The sequence below is a fragment of the Malus sylvestris genome, chromosome 4, assembly GCF_916048215.2.
Source record: "Malus sylvestris chromosome 4, drMalSylv7.2, whole genome shotgun sequence".
NCBI classification, from domain to species: domain Eukaryota; kingdom Viridiplantae; phylum Streptophyta; class Magnoliopsida; order Rosales; family Rosaceae; genus Malus; species Malus sylvestris.
The window spans coordinates 17,194,458-17,212,266 of NC_062263.1; the positions used below are offsets into that span (position 1 = coordinate 17,194,458).

At 38.8% G+C, this 17,809-nt stretch overlaps 1 protein-coding gene and 1 long non-coding RNA gene across 2 annotated transcripts; both read left to right on the forward strand.

The window, feature by feature from the left end:
* Positions 1 to 4,132: 4,132 nt before the first annotated feature.
* LOC126619779 (60S ribosomal protein L12-like) lies at positions 4,133 to 5,084 on the forward strand. Its single transcript, XM_050288191.1, has one exon. The coding sequence runs from the start codon at positions 4,133 to 4,135 to the stop codon at positions 4,820 to 4,822; it is 690 nt and encodes a 229-aa protein (XP_050144148.1). The 3' UTR covers positions 4,823 to 5,084.
* A 10,096-nt stretch (positions 5,085 to 15,180) lies between these two features.
* On the forward strand, positions 15,181 to 17,461 carry LOC126619805 (uncharacterized). The gene is made up of 4 exons (XR_007622160.1): positions 15,181 to 15,542; positions 15,644 to 15,712; positions 16,424 to 16,483; positions 17,251 to 17,461. It is a non-coding gene; the product is annotated as an uncharacterized LOC126619805 (long non-coding RNA).
* The last annotated feature ends 348 nt before the right edge of the window (positions 17,462 to 17,809 follow it).

Genomic DNA, 17,809 nt, shown 5'->3' on the forward strand with positions numbered 1-17,809 from the left:
CCAACTGTCATTGTTAGACTTGGCAGTTTTTGACACGACACGGTGACACGACACGAAAACGACACGAAAATAACGGGTTTCGGGTCAACACGATAACTTATCGGGTCACTATCGGGTGACCCGTTAAGAACCCGTTAATAACGGGTTCTTAACAGGTATACACGCGGGTAACACGTGGGTAACCCGTTTCGACCCGTTAAGAAAACAATTATTTTAATAATTTTAAAGTTTAATTACTAAAAGATTTATTATAAAATACAATAGTCATATTAATATATACAATATATTATATATTAAATATATAGTTTTGTATTATTGTTCTATATAAATTATAAAAAAATAAAGAAAAGTTTTAGTCATTATTTATTTTTATTATGAGAGTTCCTTATTATCATTACTAGGATAAATTTTACATAACATATTCTTGTCCAAAATTAAAATATACTAGTATAGTATTTGTATATGCAAGAACTAAGAATACATACATACAAGTATGAAAAATGTGAAAGAATATATAAACACTCGTGATTTATCATTATTACTCCACGAATAGATAATTGTTACACTTATATTATCGTTTAGATTCTTAAAATCCTTCAAACCCTCATGAATAATGTTTTTTATTTGAGGGAAAAATTAATAAAATTAATAATAATTATTGTAGAAGTGCAAAAAATGTAAAAATATATATATACAATCACTCATATATAAAAAATGTAAATACTTTAAATTAAAGATCAAATTTATTCATTACATTCTTATAGGGTCGAGGAGTGTATATGTACAAAATCATCAAAATCGGAGCTAAAATAACCGTTAAATTGTGATTTTTCGTTTATAACCGTCGAAAACTTTTGTTCCGTTACGTAATCTCTGAATGTTTGTTTTTTACGATTTTTTACGTTTGCAATCTCGGAATGTGTACAAATAAGTTTGACGGTTGGATCGTTGAAAAAAGTTTCGTAGAATGCATATTGCATCAAAACGGTAGATTAAACAAACACTTAGAGTTAATATTATACTTCTATTAAGTATAAAATAAGTTTTTGTGGTATCCACTAGTGTAAATACTTTAAATTAAAGATCAAATTTATTCATTACATTCTTATAGGGTCGAGGAGTGTATATGTACAAAATCATCAAAATCGGAGCTAAAATAACCGTTAAATTGTGATTTTTCGTTTATAACCGTCGAAAACTTTTGTTCCGTTACGTAATCTCTGAATGTTTGTTTTTTACGATTTTTTACGTTTGCAATCTCGGAATGTGTAAAAATAAGTTTGACGGTTGGATCGTTGAAAAAAGTTTCGTAGAATGCATATTGCATCAAAACGGTAGATTAAACAAACACTTAGAGTTAATATTATACTTCTATTAAGTATAAAATAAGTTTTTGTGGTATCCACTAGTGTAAATACTTTAAATTAAAGATCAAATTTATTTATTACATTCTTATAGGGTCGAGGAGTGTATTTGTAAAAAATCATCAAAATCGGAGCTAAAATAACCGTTAAATTGTGATTTTTCGTTTATAACCGTTGATAACTTTTGTTCCGTTACGTAATCTCTGAATGTTTGTTTTTTACGATTTTTTACGTATGCAATCTTGGAATGTGTACAAATAAGTTTGACGGTTGGATCGTTAAAAAAAGTTTCGTAGAATGCATATTGCGTCAAAATAGTAGATTAAACAAACACTTAAAGTTAATATTATACTTCTATTAAGTATAAAAAAAGATTTTGTGGTATCCACTAGTGTAAATACTTTAAATTAAAGATCAAATTTATTCATTACATTCTTATAGGGTCTAGGAGTGTATTTGTAAAAAATCATCAAAATCAGAGCTAAAATAACCGTTAAATTGTGATTTTTCGTTTATAACCGTTGAAAACTTTTGTTCCGTTACGTAATCTCTGAATGTTTGTTTTTTACGATTTTTTACGTATGCGATCTCAGAATGTGTATATAAGTTTGACAGTTGGATCGTTGAAAAAAGTTTTGTAGAATGCATATTGCGTCAAAACAGTAGATTAAACAAACACTTAGAGTTAATATTATACTTCTATCAAGTATAAAATAAGTTTTTGTGGTATCCACTAGTGTAAATACTTTAAATTAACGATCAAATTTATTCATTACATTCTTATAGGGTCGAGGAGTGTATCTGTAAAAAATCATCAAAATCGGAGTTACAATAACCGTTAAATTGTGATTTTTCGTTTATAACCGTCGATAACTTTTGTTCCGTTACGTAATCTCTTAATCTTTATTTTTTATGATTTTTTACGTATGCAATCTCGGAATGTGTACAAATAATTTTGATGGTTGGATCGTTGAAAAAAGTTTCGTAGAATGCATTTTGCATCAAAACGGTAGATTAAACAAACACTTAGAGTTAATATTATACTTCTATTAAGTATAAAATAAGTTTTTGTGGTATCCACTAGTGTAAATACTTTAAATTAAAGATCAAATTTATTCATTACATTCTTATAGGGTCGAGGAGTGTATTTGTAAAAAATCATCAAAATCGGAGCTCAAATAACCGTTAAATTGTGATTTTTCGTTTATAACCGTCGATAACTTTTGTTCCATTACGTAATCTTTGAATGTTTGTTTTTTACGATTTTTTACGTATGAAATCTTGGAATGTGTACAAATATGTTTGACGGTTGGATCGTTGAAAAAAGTTTCGTAGAATGCATATTTCATCAGAACGGTAGATTAAACAAACACTTAGAGTTAATATTATACTTCTATTAGGTATAAAATAAGTTTTTGTGGTATCCACTAGTGTAAATACTTTAAATTAAAGATCAAATTATTCATTACATTCTTATAGGGTCGAGGAGTGTATCTGTAAAAAATCATCAAAATCGGAGCTAAAAGAACCGTTAAATTGTGATTTTTTGTTTATAACCGTCAATAACTTTTGTTCCGTTACGTAATCTCTGAATGTTTGTTTTTTTACGATTTTATACGTATGAAATCTTGGAATGTGTACAAATATGTTTGACGGTTGGATCGTTAAAATAAGTTTTGTAGAATGCATATTGCGTCAAAATAGTAGATTAAACAAACACTTAAAGTTAATATTATACTTCTATTAAGTATAAAATAAGTTTTGTGGTATCTACTAGTGTAAATACTTTAAATTAAAGATCAAATTTATTCATTACATTCTTATAGGGTCGAGGAGTGTATTTGTAAAAAATCATCAAAATCGGAGCTAAAATAACCGTTAAATTGTGATTTTTCGTTTATAACCATCGAAAACTTTTGTTCAGTTACGTAATCTCTGAATGTTTGTTTTTTACGATTTTTTATGTATGCGATCTCGGACTGTGTACAAATACGTTTGACGGTTGGATCGTTGAAAAAAGTTTCGTAGAATGCATATTGCGTCAAAACAGTAGATTAAACAAACACTTAGAGTTAATATTATACTTCTATTAAGTATAAAATAAGTTTTTGTGGTATCTACTAGTGTAAATACTTTAAATTAAAGATCAAATTTATTCATTACATTCTTATAGGGTCGATGAGTGTATCTGTAAAAAAATCATCAAAATCGGAGCTAAAATAACCGTTAAATTGTGATTTTTCGTTTATAACCGTCGATAACTTTTGTTCCATTACGTAATATCTGAATGTTTGTTTTTTTACAATTTTTTACGTATGCAATCTTGGAATGTGTACAAATAAGTTTGACGGTTGGATCGTTGAAAAAAGCTTATCATTACGAGTGTTTATAAATTTTTTTACACTTCTACATTAATTAAAAAACTATTAAAGACTTTAGGTAAGCGAAAATATACTTAAAACAAAATTGCGTTTTTATGTTTTGGATGTGATAATATGGAATGTATATACTTATTTAGTATTATGTTTTTCATTTGATTATTTATTGGTTTAAAATATATTTTCCTCAACGGGTAACGGGTCGGGTCATATTACCTGTTAATATTATCGGGTCGATTTCGGGTCGGGTCATTTTACCCGTTTATTTTAACGGGTGTTACACGACACGACCCGTTAAGATATCGGGTATGACACGAAAACGACACGAACACGAAAAACACGACACGAATGCCAAGTCTAGTCATTGTGACTGGATCATGGGTCACAAAAATGTTTGAAAAGCCCAACAGAATAACCCAACAAAACCCAAGGACAATTACGTCATTTCCGTGTGCTCCACACAAAACCCTAGCTTCAGATGAACCTCTCTACAAAAACCACGCATTTCACTCACTCAGCCTCCTCCTCCTCCCTCCAAAACCCATACGCCCCCAAACCCAGAGAGCCGCCGAAGAAGCCATGCCTCCCAAATTCGACCCCTCTCAGGTCGTCGATGTCTACGTCCGAGTCACCGGAGGCGAGGTCGGCGCCGCCAGTTCGCTCGCTCCCAAGATTGGTCCTCTGGGTCTCTCCCCCAAAAAGATCGGAGAAGACATCGCTAAAGAGACCGCCAAGGACTGGAAGGGCCTGAGAGTCACCGTCAAGCTCACCGTGCAGAATCGTCAGGCCAAGGTCTCCGTCGTCCCCTCCGCCGCTGCTCTCGTCATCAAGGCGTTGAAGGAGCCGGAGCGCGACAGGAAGAAGACTAAGAACATCAAGCACAGCGGGAACATTTCGTTGGACGATGTGATTGAGATTGCTAAGGTGATGAGGAACAGGTCCATGGCGAAGGAGTTGGCCGGGACCGTGAAGGAGATTCTGGGCACCTGCGTTTCGGTCGGGTGCACCGTCGACGGCAAGGACCCGAAGGATCTGCAGCAGGAGATTGCCGACGGTGATGTTGAAATTCCCTTGGACTGATAAGCTATGTTTTGGGTTTTATAAAATGTTAGTGAGTTTTGGGTTCTATAAACATTTCATATTTTTGGGTTTTAATTTTATAATTACTATCGGTTTCCCAGTTATGAATTTCTATAGGGCATTGAAATGGTTGATCGAATTCGGCGCTGTAATGCTTTAGCGTTAATGTTTTTATTTTTATTTTTTGTCTTTCTCTTTTTGCTTATAATGTCTGGACCTGAGTTTTTTATGCTTATGTTGAAATGTATTTTCTATACGCTCATGAATGATTGTTGAAATGTTTTTTTTTTTAATGTTAGTTTTATTTGATTCCATGAATCATTTACATGTTGGTGTTGTTTGATTCCATAGATTCTGTAAAATGTAGGCAATACTACTCGTTGCTGAATTTATAGAATACAGCTTGTGTTGTTTATAATGTTGATATATAATGAAGTTTGGGTGAACAGATTGTGTACTTGGAAGTTGGGGGAAAATGATGGGATGTTTTCCTGCAAGGTCTGAAGTACATAGGTTTTATTTTCTAAATGGCATATCTGAAACGGGGCATTACACTGAGAACCTTTGTGTTGGTGACCTTTTGAGTTTTCATAACACTGCTCACTAGTCTATGGTTTGCGGTTTGTGTGGTTGTTTCAAACTAAGTAATGGTTTGTTACTGGTCGAAAAGGTTGGGGTGAACCATCCAACAAAGATTGGTATAAACGTCACCGGATTGTTTGTGCAAACCGCAGTTTGGGAGAACTTATGCTATGTAGTATCACTTACAGGTCAAGTTGAATTCTGCCTTTTCACTAGAGTTGGTTAAGGTTTTGCTGTTGAATTCTATGGTTTTGTTTAAACCTTTTTGGCTTGTTGCGATTTGTGTGAATTATAGTGAAATGTTCTTGGTTTTGAAGGACGCTTTATGCAGTTGTGTTGGGTTTATGAAACAATTGTTTAAATGGTATTGGTATTTGATTCTAAGAATTATTGTCATGTTTTGCTTTACAAGTGAGTTGGGGCAATTGTGTTTGTTTCCACTTATGCAAATCACGAATTTGCAGAATTTCGAATGTATTTGTTTCGGTAATTTGATTCGTGCTTATGGATTGTGTATTTGGAAGTTTGGGGGAAAATATGAAGAGATTATAAGTGAACCTACTACCTTAGTAGTCGTAATTTTTGTTTCTAAATCACTTTTCGTAACAGTGCTCACTAGTCTATCTTGCTGCTGAGTTTTTTAGTTTTCGTAACAGTGCTCACTAGTCTATCTTGCTGTTTGAGTGCTCGTTAACCTTTGCGATGGTTTGCAATTGATGCATTTGTTATTTGAGCAACCCCAGTTGGGGAGAGAACTTCTCTCAGAGAAGCACCCACATTTTGACGTAGCACTACTAAACATTTTGGCGTGTCAAAGTTTTCATCCTTTTACTCTGACATAGTAGTTGAACATAAATATCGTCCATGAGAACGATACACTTGGATCCTTAGGAGTTTTCGTGGTCATGAATTAGCTCTCGTAAATTGCAGAAATTGTTTTTGTTTCAGCCCGTTCGGATGAGCCATGGACTTCCTAGCTTCGCACAACTAGCTGATTAGGCTTCCCCGCTGTATGACTACCAAGAATCCTCTCATTCTTTTTACTTTTTCTGTATGAAAAGAGTCTTATTCAATACCCAAGCTCTTTATTACATTGTTGAGGTATATGACTGCTGCATAATTAGGGAGTTTTAACGAAAAATTCGCGGTACTGTTTACGTTAACGAAAAATCACATTTTTTACACTAAAAAGTCGAACCTGTTGTAAACATTCCTAGTTTAAGTATGATTGTGTAAATCCTAGATAAGATTTGATTCTAGTTATCCTTTCCTATTACAACTTGTATTACTTGGAGAAGAAGGAATATCTTCTCTCCCTTTACTAATATAAATAAAGGCACAATGTAGGAGGGATAACAACACACACATTCCCCTACAATTCTACAAACACACATCTCTCTCCTCTCTCTCTCTGCCGCCGGCCCTAGTCCCTCTGTCAGATAAAATAGACCACAACACGTTATCAGCACGCTCCTACCGCTGCGTTTAGGAATCTGACGTTGGAGATTTTTTCTGCATCAAACCAGTTCATCCATATCATCACGCAATCAGGTTCTTTCCAAACAACGACTTTTAACTTTTTAACTCGATATTTTGCAAGCCCTGATAGCATGAACATTCACCATGATGCATGACCCAACTTTACGTTTTACGTATTTTAGATTCTACATAAATTGTGTATGCTTCATAATCAAAATTGCTACAATTATGTGAATTTGATATTTGCCATGAATTGAATCTTACATATGTACATGCATTGAAACTATTATTTGCATATGCATCAAAGTAAATATGTGATTCATTGAATTATATATGCATCTAATTAAAAAAAAAAAAAAAAAAAAAAATTCTGGGCTCGCCTGGAACGGCCCGAGAAAAAAAAAAAAAAAAAAAAATTTTAGGGCTGCACACAGCAGCCCATTCCCCTCTTCTCACCCCGTGGGCCTGTAATCCCACCCGAGGGTTCTTGGCCTATATTTTTAGGCCCCGAGATTTTATTATTAATTTTTTTTTAAATAATATGGGTTTTTATATTTTCACCCACACTTTAATTTGGCCCCGAAGACCAAAAATAAATTAATTCACTTATCATTATACAATATTTCTGCATATATTCTTTGCATATTTGTTTGCATATATATTTGTGTTTGCCTGCAGGAATATATGAACCTGAAGTTCATAATTACTTTGAAACCCGAAGTTTCTTATACACATGCCTTGTTAGAAAACCCGAAGTTTTCACTTAAATATATCACCCATGAAAACCCGAAGTTTTTCATGCAAAATTAAACCAATACATGTCTATTAGAACCTGTATGTTCTACTCCTATGTGAATGGATTGATTTTTCTCCATTACACTAACCACATCTTGTTCATCCATTTTGTGATAGGAAAATGTCGAATTTGAACAAACTCGACTTCACCGCTTTGGAGGTTTCTGGAAGGAACTACCTCAAGTGGGTTCAAGATGTGAAGCTCCACCTCACTGCAAAGAACTTGCGTCCTGCTATTGAAGAAGTAACGGATGCACCTGTTGGCGAAGCTGAAAAAGCCACTGCTATGATCTTCATCCGAAGACATATTCATGACGCTCTGCAAACTGAGTACCTTGCTGAGGAGGATCCACGTGCATTATGGGTCGCTTTGGCTGATCGTTTCGATCACCAAAAGGACATATTCTTGCCTGAAGCAAGACACGACTGGCAGCACTTGCGCTTCCAAGACTTTAAGTCTGTGAATGAATATAATTCTGAAGTTTGTCGAATCCGATCACTTCTCAAGTTTTGCAATGAAACTTTGACTGAAGAGGATCTCCTGGAGAAGACCTACTCGACCTTCTCTGCTTCTAATATTGTCCTGCAGCAACAATATAGAGCTCAGAAGTTCACTAAGTTCTCGGATTTGATCTCTGTTTTACTTCTTGCTGAAAAGCAGAACCAGCTGTTGATGAAGAATCATCAAGCTCGACCTACTGGGGCTACTGTTGTGCCTGAAGCACATTATAGCACTAATCAGCACCCAAAACGCCAAAAGAGGCGTGGTAAGGGCGGCCAGAAGCCATCCCACCAAGGTCAACAGAGCCAAGGCCCATCCAAGGGAGGAAACAAAGCCCAGAAGCGCCCAAACCTCGCTCCCAAGGCCCCGAACTTCAAGAATAAGGGCAAAGCACCTGCCACAATGAATGACGATATGTGCTATCGTTGTGGTTCCAAGGACCATTGGTCCCGTATTTGCCGTGCTCCCAAGAAGGTTGTGGATGCATATCATTCTCGTCGTACGAAGTTTGAATCAAACTTCCTGCAAGTGGACGAACCGGAGACTACAAAGATGGAGGTTTCTGATTTTCAGGAGGATACCACTCCTATGGAAGATTAGAATCTTAGACATAGACTTATTTTTCAGTTAAAATAAGACAATAGGGGCCGAATTCCACCTTGTGGCCGAACCCCACCTTGTTTTTTGGTTGATTTTGAACAATTTTCCTTTATGTTTTGGATTATTAGTTGGCGATTTATTTTGGATATTAAGTTTTTTCCTTGAATAAATGAAATTATTTTGAATTGATACTTGTTTTTATAAACTTTTATGCATGTGACCGATTCAAATTAATTTTTCATTCTAGGTATGACTAGTGGGAAAGTTAGTTGTCTGGCAGATAGTGCAACCACGCATACTGTTTTGCGTGAACGCATCTATTTCACTAACTTCGTACCTAAGAATGCACCTCTGACAACCCTCTCAGGCCCATCCAACCTGATCGAAGGATACGGTAAGGCACGTATAATGTTGTCCAATGGTACAATCTTGACCATTGCTGAGGCACTCTATTCTCCACGTTCCGGAAGAACGTTACTAAGTTTCAAGGACATTAGAGATAACAATTACCACGCTGAAACCCACGTAGAAAACAGAATTGAATTTCTGTGCGTAACTTTCTACGAATATGGCCAGAAGCGTATTCTAGAGAAGATGGAGCGTAACCCGAGTGGTCTGTATACTACGACCATACGCCCCATAGAATGCCACTATGTGGCCGGCTCTACCACAGGGACCGCGCACGAAATTACACTTTGGCATGATCGTTTGGGACATCCTGGACGAATAGCGATGCGCCGTATCCTCAAAACTTCACACGGGCATCCACTAACCCGAAGCTTAGGTTCGATCCATGAAATTGCATGCCAAATATGTTCTATGGGAAAGCTTATTACTAAGCCTTCTTATGACAAGATTCGTTCGAATCCTCCCATCTTTCTACAACGGATTCAGGGGGACATTTGTGGACCGATTCAACCTCCCTGCGGACCATTTAGATATTTTATGGTTTTGGTTGACGCTTCTACACGTTGGTCACACGTGTGCTTGTTGTCCACAAGGAACGCTGCATTCTCCAAACTGTTGGCTCAGGTTATCAAGCTCAGGGCTCACCACCCTGATTATCCGATCAAATCTATTCGATTGGATAATGCTGGAGAATTCACATCTAAAACTTTTGATGACTATTGCATGTCGGTTGGGGTTGAAGTTGAACATCCTGTACCCCATGTTCACACCCAGAACGGCCTGACAGAGGCTTTCATTAAGCGTTTACAAATGATTGCTCGATCGTTGGTCATACGTACCAAGCTCCCGATCGCTGCTTGGGGCTATGCAATATTGCACGCAGCAAAGTTGGTCCGCCTGAGGCCTGTTGCGACACAACCATTTAGTGCCCTTCAGTTGGTCACCGGATGCGAACCCGACATATCGCATCTGCGCGTTTTTGGTTGTGCGGTCTATGTGCCGATCTCGCCGCCCTTACGTACAAAAATGGGGCCTCAGCGAAGGATGGGAATCTATGTCGGATATGATTCTCCTTCGATTATTCGTTACTTAGAACCTTTGACAGGCGATCTGTTTACCGCTCGTTTCGCGGATTGTCACTTCTATGAGACAGTCTTCTCGTCGTTAGGGGGAGATAAGAACGTCAACGTTCCTAATGAACGACGTGAATTATCGTGGACGACTCCCACTTTGTCTCATGTAGATCCCCGCACCGCTCAGTCTGAAGCTGAAGTGCAGCGCATATTAGATCTCCAGAGCATAGCTCAGAGCATGCCAGATGCTTTCACCGATCTAGCGCGCGTGACAAGATCACATATTCCAGCTGCGAATACGCCTGCAAAGATGGATGTACCAAATGTACGACGGACTACCCTCCTGGAAGCCCGGGACGCCAATTCTGGTGATCCACGTACATTAGCGGCTAGCCAATCATCTGCCCCTACACAAAAGCGTGGCAGACCCCTTGGTTCAAAGGATTCACACCCCCGGAAGAGGAAAACCACTGCACAAGGTCCTGAAGAGCCTACCGTGAATCCGACTATCGCTTACTCATTTTACCCAACTCATGAGGAAATTCTAGATTATGGAAGCGTCCTTGAAGAGACGAATCCTCCTCCCGAGAATCGTGAGATTTCGGTCTATTATGCTAGCTTAGATGATGTGTGGCGTAGAAATGAGATGATTGTCGACGATGCATTAGCATTTGCAGTAGCTACTGAAATCATGTTGAGCGATGACATTGAACCGCGTTCCGTTGATGAATGTCGACGTAGAGCTGATTGGTCAAACTGGAAACAAGCAATCCAAGTCGAACTTGATTCAATTGCGAAACGTAAGGTGTTTGGACCTGTAGTTCCTACTCCTCCACATGTGAAGCCCGTTGGCTACAAGTGGGTTTTCGTTCGGAAGCGTAATGAGAAGAACGAAATTGTGCGTTACAAAGCTCGTCTTGTAGCACAAGGTTTCTCACAACGCCCCGGGATTGACTATGACGAAACTTACTCACCCGTTATGGATGTGATTACTTTTCGATACCTTATCAGTTTGGTAGTTTCCGAAAAACTGGATATGCAGCTGATGGACGTAGTAACCGCGTATCTCTATGGGGATCTTGATACGGAAATTTATATGAAAGTTCCCGAAGGACTTACATTGACTGGTTCAAATATTTCCAAACCCCGGAACACGCTCTCAATTCGGCTGAGGCGTTCACTATACGGTTTGAAACAATCCGGAAGAATGTGGTATAACCGTTTAAGTGAGTATTTGACTAGTCAGGGATATGTGAATAACGAACTATGCCCTTGTGTGTTCATTAAGAAGTCACATTCCGGATTTGCGATTGTTGCAGTATATGTCGATGACATGAATCTCATCGGAACTCCTGAAGAGCTCGCGAGAACTGCTTCGCACCTGAAGTCGGAATTTGAGATGAAAGATCTAGGTAAGACTCGATACTGTCTCGGTCTCGAGATAGAGCATTGTTCGGATGGAATCCTAGTACATCAATCGAACTACACCCAGAAGGTGTTGCGCCGTTTTAATGAGGATAAAGCGAAGTCTTCGAGTACTCCTATGGTCGTTCGTACGCTAGATGCAAAGCGAGATCCCTTCCGTCCGAAGGAGGATGATGAAGAGATTTTAGAGCCTGAAGTTCCTTATCTAAGTGCGATAGGCGCTTTATTGTACTTAGCTCAATGCACTAGACCCGACATCTCCTTCGCTATTAATCTTTTGGCAAGATACAGCAATGCACCAACACGCAGACATTGGACTGGCGTGAAAGACATCTTCCGTTACCTTAAGGGTACTACGGATTTGGGCTTATTCTATCCCTACGAATCCTCGAGTGATGCCGCACCCTATGCTCATCGGGTTGATTCTCGCCTTGTTGGTTATGCCGACGCTGGATACTTATCTGATCCGCACAAGGCGCGTTCTCAAACGGGTTATGTCTTTACCGTTGGAGGCACCGCAATATCTTGGAGGTCAACTAAACAGACCTTAGTTGCCACTTCGTCTAACCATGCTAAAATTCTCGCCTTACATGAAGCAACTCGGGAATGCTTTTGGTTGAGAGCAGTAGTGGGCCATATTCGAAGCTCATGTGATCTTCATCCCGCCGTTAATGCCCCGACGACGATTTTTGAAGACAACGCAGCTTGCATCGAACAGCTCAAGAAGGGTTACATCAAAGGAGACAACACCAAACATATTGCGCCGAAGTTCTTCTTTACACATCAACAACAAGAGCATCAGAAGATTGAAGTCACGCAAATCCGATCACAAGACAATCTGGCCGACCTCTTCACCAAATCACTACCAGGCGACGTTTCAGAAGCTTGTTCATGGAATTGGTATGCGTAAACTTTCTGAGTTGTAACTTTGCTATTTCTCTGTGGAATTATGTCAAACTCAGGGGGAGTATCTTCTAGATACTTGCTTGATCTTAATGTACTCTTTTTCCCTACGATTAGGAGCATTTTTCCCACTGGGTTTTTGCTACCTAACTAGGTTTTAACGAGGCACCCACCTTGGGCTGGTCATATCCCTGATGACGTCCTGTAGACGTTTCTTTTGACTTTGCATTTCTCACGCATTTTTCCTTAGACTATGGATTTTGTCCCTACTTGGGTTTTTGCCATAGCCTTAGGGTTTTTAGTGAGACTTACTACTTATGCAAGTTCCTACCTTATTGAGAATAAGCGTTGTTCCTTGGAATCAGTGCCAACGAGTCGACTTCCTCAACTTCTGCATGATGCTGAATCTACCTTGAGTATTTACACACTCAAGGGGGAGTGTTGTAAACATTCCTAGTTTAAGTATGATTGTGTAAATCCTAGATAAGATTTGATTCTAGTTATCCTTTCCTATTACAACTTGTATTACTTGGAGAAGAAGGAATATCTTCTCTCCCTTTACTACTATAAATAAAGGCACAATGTAGGAGGGATAACAACACACACATTCCCCTACAATTCTACAAACACACATCTCTCTCCTCTTTCTCTCTGCCGCCGGCCCTAGTCCCTCTGTCAGATAAAATAGACCACAACAGAACCTAGTACTATTCACTTTATCCTTTATTTTGTCCTTATCGTTAAAAAGTTTTCAAAACCTTTTCATTAGTTTTCCTTAATTAATAATCTGCTAGATAATTAATGTGGCACCTAATTTGAACTTCTTTCTTAGCAAGTAAACTTGTCAACTAAGATCCAAAGTTTTGATACCAAAGCCAAGTCGAGCATTCTCAACAATTTAAAACGTATGCTAATGTGTTGTGCTAGTCTATGTATGAAAATTAAAACACAGGAAGACATGATTGGCTTGTGATACCTATTGAGAAATGCTTTCATTTCATTGAATAATGATAAGTTACAACTAGTATTTATATTTACAATTCAGAGAAGCCAAAATACAACTAAGGAAAGGTAAAACAAAATGTAGTGGTAATCGATTTCCACATGCTTAGTGCTAGCATGAAAAATTGGATTAGATGCCAAAGCAATTGCTGAGATGTTATCACACCAAATATGAGGTAAAGTGGACAGTTTGAAACCAATATCAGAAAAAAGTTTACAAAGCTAGGTGATTTATGATGTTGTATGTGCCAAAGACCTGTATTTTGCTTCTGTTGAAGATCGAGCAACAGTGTGTTGTTTCTTTGCACTCTAACTAATGAGAGAAGGACCAAGAAATATGCAAAACCTTCCAGTAGATCTCCTATCCCAAGAACAGCCAGCCCAATCGGCATCAGAATAGGCCTTTAGAGTGAGGGATGAAGAGCTCTTAGGAAACCATAAGCCATGATTAAGAGTGCCTTTCAAATATCGAAGAGTTTTCTTCACTACCTGGAAGTGTAGTTATTTGGGATTGTGCATAAATTGATAGGCCAAGTTAACTGCAAAGGATAGATATGGTCATGTCCAAGTGAGATATTGAATGGCTCCTATAATACACCTATATTCAGCTGCATTTTTAAGCAAAGGACCTGTGAGATCAAGTTTAGCAAACCTAAGAGGTATGATGCAAGGTTTAGCCCCATCCATTTTAGTTCTCTTAAGAAGATCCAAGATGTACTTGGACTGATGAATGAAAATACCAGATGAAGATCTAGTGACTTCCAGTCCAAGAAAATAATGTAAATCTCCCAAGTCTTTAACTGGAAACTGGGCACTAAGTTGAGAAATCACAGAAGTGCAAGTTGTGGGTAGATTGGCCAGTACCTATGACATCATCTACATATACCAAAATCAATACCAATGTAGGTTGATGAAACATGAATAAACTTGGATCAAATTGAGAAGCCTGAAATCCCATAGTAAACAATGCAGATTGCAATTTCTCAAACCAAGCCCATGGAGCATGTTTTAATCCATATAAGGATTTTTGTAAGTGACAAACAGATGTAGGATGCTCTGGATCAATGAAGCCTGAAGGTTGAGTCGTATAAACATTTTCTTTGAGAAACCCATGTAAGAAGGCATTACTTACATCCAGTTGATGTAAGAACCAATTGGATTGAACTGCAAGAGTGAGCAAGATTCTGATTGTCACTAGTTTTTCCACTGGGCTGAATGTATCACTAAAATCAATACCCTCATGCTGATTGTAACCTTTGGCAACAAGTCTACCTTAAATCAATCTATAGAGCTATCTGATTTCCTTTTAACTCTGAAAACCCATTTACAACCAACTAAATTCTATGTAGGAGATGAAGGAATAAGTTTCCAAGTGCCTATATTTTGCAGGGCATTGAACTCTTTTGCATGGCAGCTCTCCAATAAGGATACTTAGATGCCTGAAGATATGTTAAGGGAACAAATTCAATGGCCATGTGAGATGGCAGTGGATGCTTTGTTTTTGTAAATGCATTGTATTTGAAGATACCAGATTTGGATCTGGTTTGCATAGGGTGAATTGAAGTAGGTTAAGAAACCAAAGGTGAAACACCCCAACCCCCTTTTATATTTTAAAAATGGTTTAGTTCTTAAATGGTGAGCCACGCGGGCCCACCTTATGATTTTTTTTATGTTTCCCAGTCGCCCTTTCTCTTCTCTCAGTTCTTTCTTCTCCCTCACCTTTCCCGCAACTCTCTCTCCCTCACTCTCTCGGCTCTCTCTATCTCAACCCCTCGGAGAGTTTTTCTTACCAACAAACATCACCATCGTCTTTATCTCGTCGCTACGAACTCAACCATAGTCTTGGCATCTTGGAAGTCGAACCAGGAAGCCCCGTACACGAGCTCCGGCGAGCACCGCCCCTTTCGAGGCCATTTCCGGCCAAACCACGGCGAGTTGGCCGGCGTGCAAGGTATCAATCTCTTCGTCTCGTCGAGTACTATAACTTTTCTTTTTGGTTCACCCAATTTCGTTGAGTATTGAAGAAGTTATACTCATTTGAATCTTACCCAGTTTCCGGCGACCTCCGAGGATTTCGAGGCATTTTCCGGTCAAACCATGGCGAGTTAGATGTCGTGTGAGGTATCATTCTCTTCGTCTCTTCAAGGGCTACAACTTTCGTTTTTGTCTCGCTTGATTTCGTTGAGTATTGACAAAGTTATAGCCGTTTAAAGTTGGGTGGTTTTCCGGCCGAATCTCCGGCCTTCTTCTTCGGCAAAACCAGGCCTTTCAGGCCATTAGAACCCTCTCGGGCCTTAAGCCCGTTTTGCCTTAGCCCAAAACCCCAGCCCGTTTGATTTTTATTTTTAATTATGTGTTTTTAAAACCCAAAGGCCTCGGGCCTTATTTAGAATGGCCTTGGGCCGTTTTTTTGGTCAAGGGGCTCTAAGCCCAGCCCTTTTAACAAGGCCTTAGGGCCTGTGTGTATGTGTGTATGGGCTGTGTGTGTGTAGCCCGTGCATGTGTGTGTGTTAGTGGTGTATGTGTGTGTTTGGGCTTAAGCCCAAACCACCATTTTTCATCCTAACCCCTTTTTAACCAAAAACCTTAGAAAACCCAATAGATCCTAATCCTATCTAACCTAAACCCTAATCCGGATTCAAGCCTAAAACCCGTTAGACCTAATTTGACCATTGACCCCCGGTCAACGTTGACTTTAGGGTTGACTTTTCGGATTTTCGTCCGGGATCCTTCTTAGGGTAATTCGACATTCTGAATCCGTTTCCAATGTCCGTTTTCCCAAATTCAATTTCTATTATATAGTTTTATTTATTGGACTATTTATGTGCTTAGGGGCAATTATTGTGACGTTTCCGTCTCCGCTAGTGGCGCAGCTTTTGGCAACTAAGTACTGTGAGTGGACCCCTTCTAAAATTTCATGATTTGATAATTTAATTGCATAAATGATTAGCATGCCTACGAATTTATGATTTGATTTATGTGAAGCTTGTTGATTTAATATATTGATTATCATCTCGTGTTTTGGTGAGGAATTAATTGTTAGCCTATATTGGGCTATATTTTAATATATCGTATTTTCTATAAAAACCATGAACTGGTAGACTATCTGATAGATGACGATAGGATGCTAGAACATGTTTTTGAACCCCTCTTTATAGTGTAAACGATGATCGGTAACCTATGCTATGAAGTGGTTATTTAAGAGAGACGTAACTATTTGTGCGTACCTAGTGGACACTATGCCGCCTGGGGCGAAGATCTGGTGTTGGCATGTAAGCCGGGAGAAATATTCCCTAGCGAAAGGCTGAGGGACACGGAGATAGGCATTGGGCCGGGAGGGAGTTATCTCTGGCTACGGGCACAGAGACTGAGGTGCAGGCATTGGGCCGGGAGTTATATTTATTCAGTGATCTTTCTAGCAGCACACTGCGTTTACGAGACGATTTATGATGCGTTTACCGTTTTGATTTCCGCGATGCGTTTCCGCGATGTGACTTTTGAGATATTTTGGCATGCTAGGATTTTTATTAAATCCATCACTTATTATGTTAGTAGTTTTCATTTATGTAAACTTTGGGGGTTAGTATGTTGATAACTGTTTTATCATTATTATATATATAAACTTGGTCCACTCACCCTTGTTTTGCACCCCCATTCAGGACTTAGAATCAAGGCACCTAATCCTAGCATGAAGGCACTTCCGCAGCAGCATCTTCAAATCCTCTCGATGTAGGACCCACTCCTTTATTCATTAAATTTTATCTTAATTCTTTTTAGTGATTAGGTTTAGTTGTATGCTCTGAACACGTTCCTAAAACTTTTAACTAATTGTATTTCAAATTTCTAACCCTTATTTATTTCTTATTCTTAGCTTTTGTATCAATTAATGGCTTTCGTCACCTCCGGGTGTCGGCCAGCACGTGTCGGTCTTGATATTCTCCGAATATCAGGATCAGGGCGTGTCAGATAAATTGTCACATCCTGACCCGGGGCGGACCACTTCCCGGGCCCGCTCCACCACCGTAGCACGATATTGTCCGCTTTGAGCCCCGACCACGCCCTCACGGTTTTGTTTCTGGGAACTCACGAGCAACTTCCCAGTGGGTCACCCATCCTGGGAGTGCTCTGGCCTCCTTCTCGCTTAACTTCGAAGTTCCTACGGAACCCGAAGCCAGTGAGCTCCCAAAAGGCCTCGTGCTAGGTAGGGATGAGAATATA